Raw genomic sequence first — 997 nt, forward strand, 5'->3', positions numbered from 1 at the left:
TGCTGTACACCTACGTGGTTTTTTTCCGCCAGCGTCAGGGCGGGGATGCGGTACTGTGCAGAGTACTCAGAGCACCGCGTGAATACGCCCGGCTGCGGTGGATACCGCGGAAACCGCGAAATACGGTCGAGTCCAGTTGAGTACGTGCCCTTTGCGTCTCCCGCTTGTAGGGCTGAACACACCTGCGCCGCCACGCCGAGGTCGCCGAGCTTGACCGCACCTAAAAGGCCCAGCCACACACACGTGAGTCGCCTCGCTGCTCTCTGGAGGAGAGCGTCCACACGAGTGCGCTCCTGTTCACAGCTGCAGGTGTGAAGAGACGCTGTTCACAGCTGTCCTCGCGTCCACACGAGTTCGCTCGGGCGGCGCCCGAGGCGGTCAGGAGCACGTTGGCCGCCTTGACGTCGCGGTGGAGCGCGCGCAACTCGACGTGGAGGTAGCGCAGCGCGGTCAGCACCTGCGGCGGCGGGAGGCTTGGAGCGGGAGGGGCGGGAGAGCTGCACGCACGTGGCGGGGGAGCCTCGCGGAGCACCAACGCCGCCTCCGCCTCGCTGAGGGGCGCGCCCTGCCGCTCCATGACGTCGAGCGCAGAGCCTACGTCGCGGACGCACCGAAGTCAGGGCGGGAAGACGGTCTCGTGCGGAGTATTCAGAGCACCGCGTCAGTACGAGGGGCTACGAATACGGTGAATACAGCGGAGGACGGCCGAATACAGCGGAGTCCGTGTCCTCTCGAGCGCGGGTTGGAGTGCATGAATGCGCATCCTCTAGGGCACGAGATACGGGGAGAAACGGGGAGAAACGGGGAGAAACGGGGAGATACGAGAATGCGCAGCCTCTAGGGCGCAGAGCCGAGCGCGCAATACTCGAGGACGATCCAGAGGAGCTCCTCGCCGTCGTGTAGCCGCGTGAAGTAGTCGTAGTAGCCGACGATGTTTGGGTGGCGCGCCTGCTCGAAGGCGGAGGGGATGCGGATGAGAGGGAGGGGGGGGGGCCCA

At 65.7% G+C, this 997-nt stretch overlaps 1 protein-coding gene across 1 annotated transcript in view; it reads right to left on the minus strand.

The window, feature by feature from the left end:
• The window catches only part of EMIHUDRAFT_225894 (hypothetical protein), a gene marked incomplete at both ends in the record, with an annotated part of 2,624 nt that overhangs the window by 374 nt on the left and 1,253 nt on the right, over nucleotides 1-997 (minus strand). Inside the window, 3 exons of the mRNA XM_005789554.1 lie at nucleotides 389-457; nucleotides 533-565; nucleotides 874-948. Of these exons, the coding sequence (XP_005789611.1) occupies nucleotides 389-457; nucleotides 533-565; nucleotides 874-948 (177 nt within the window). The remainder of the gene's footprint in view (nucleotides 1-388; nucleotides 458-532; nucleotides 566-873; nucleotides 949-997) is intronic.

The sequence above is a fragment of the Emiliania huxleyi genome, assembly GCF_000372725.1.
Source record: "Emiliania huxleyi CCMP1516 chromosome Unknown EMIHUscaffold_127, whole genome shotgun sequence".
Taxonomy (NCBI): domain Eukaryota; phylum Haptophyta; order Isochrysidales; family Noelaerhabdaceae; genus Emiliania; species Emiliania huxleyi.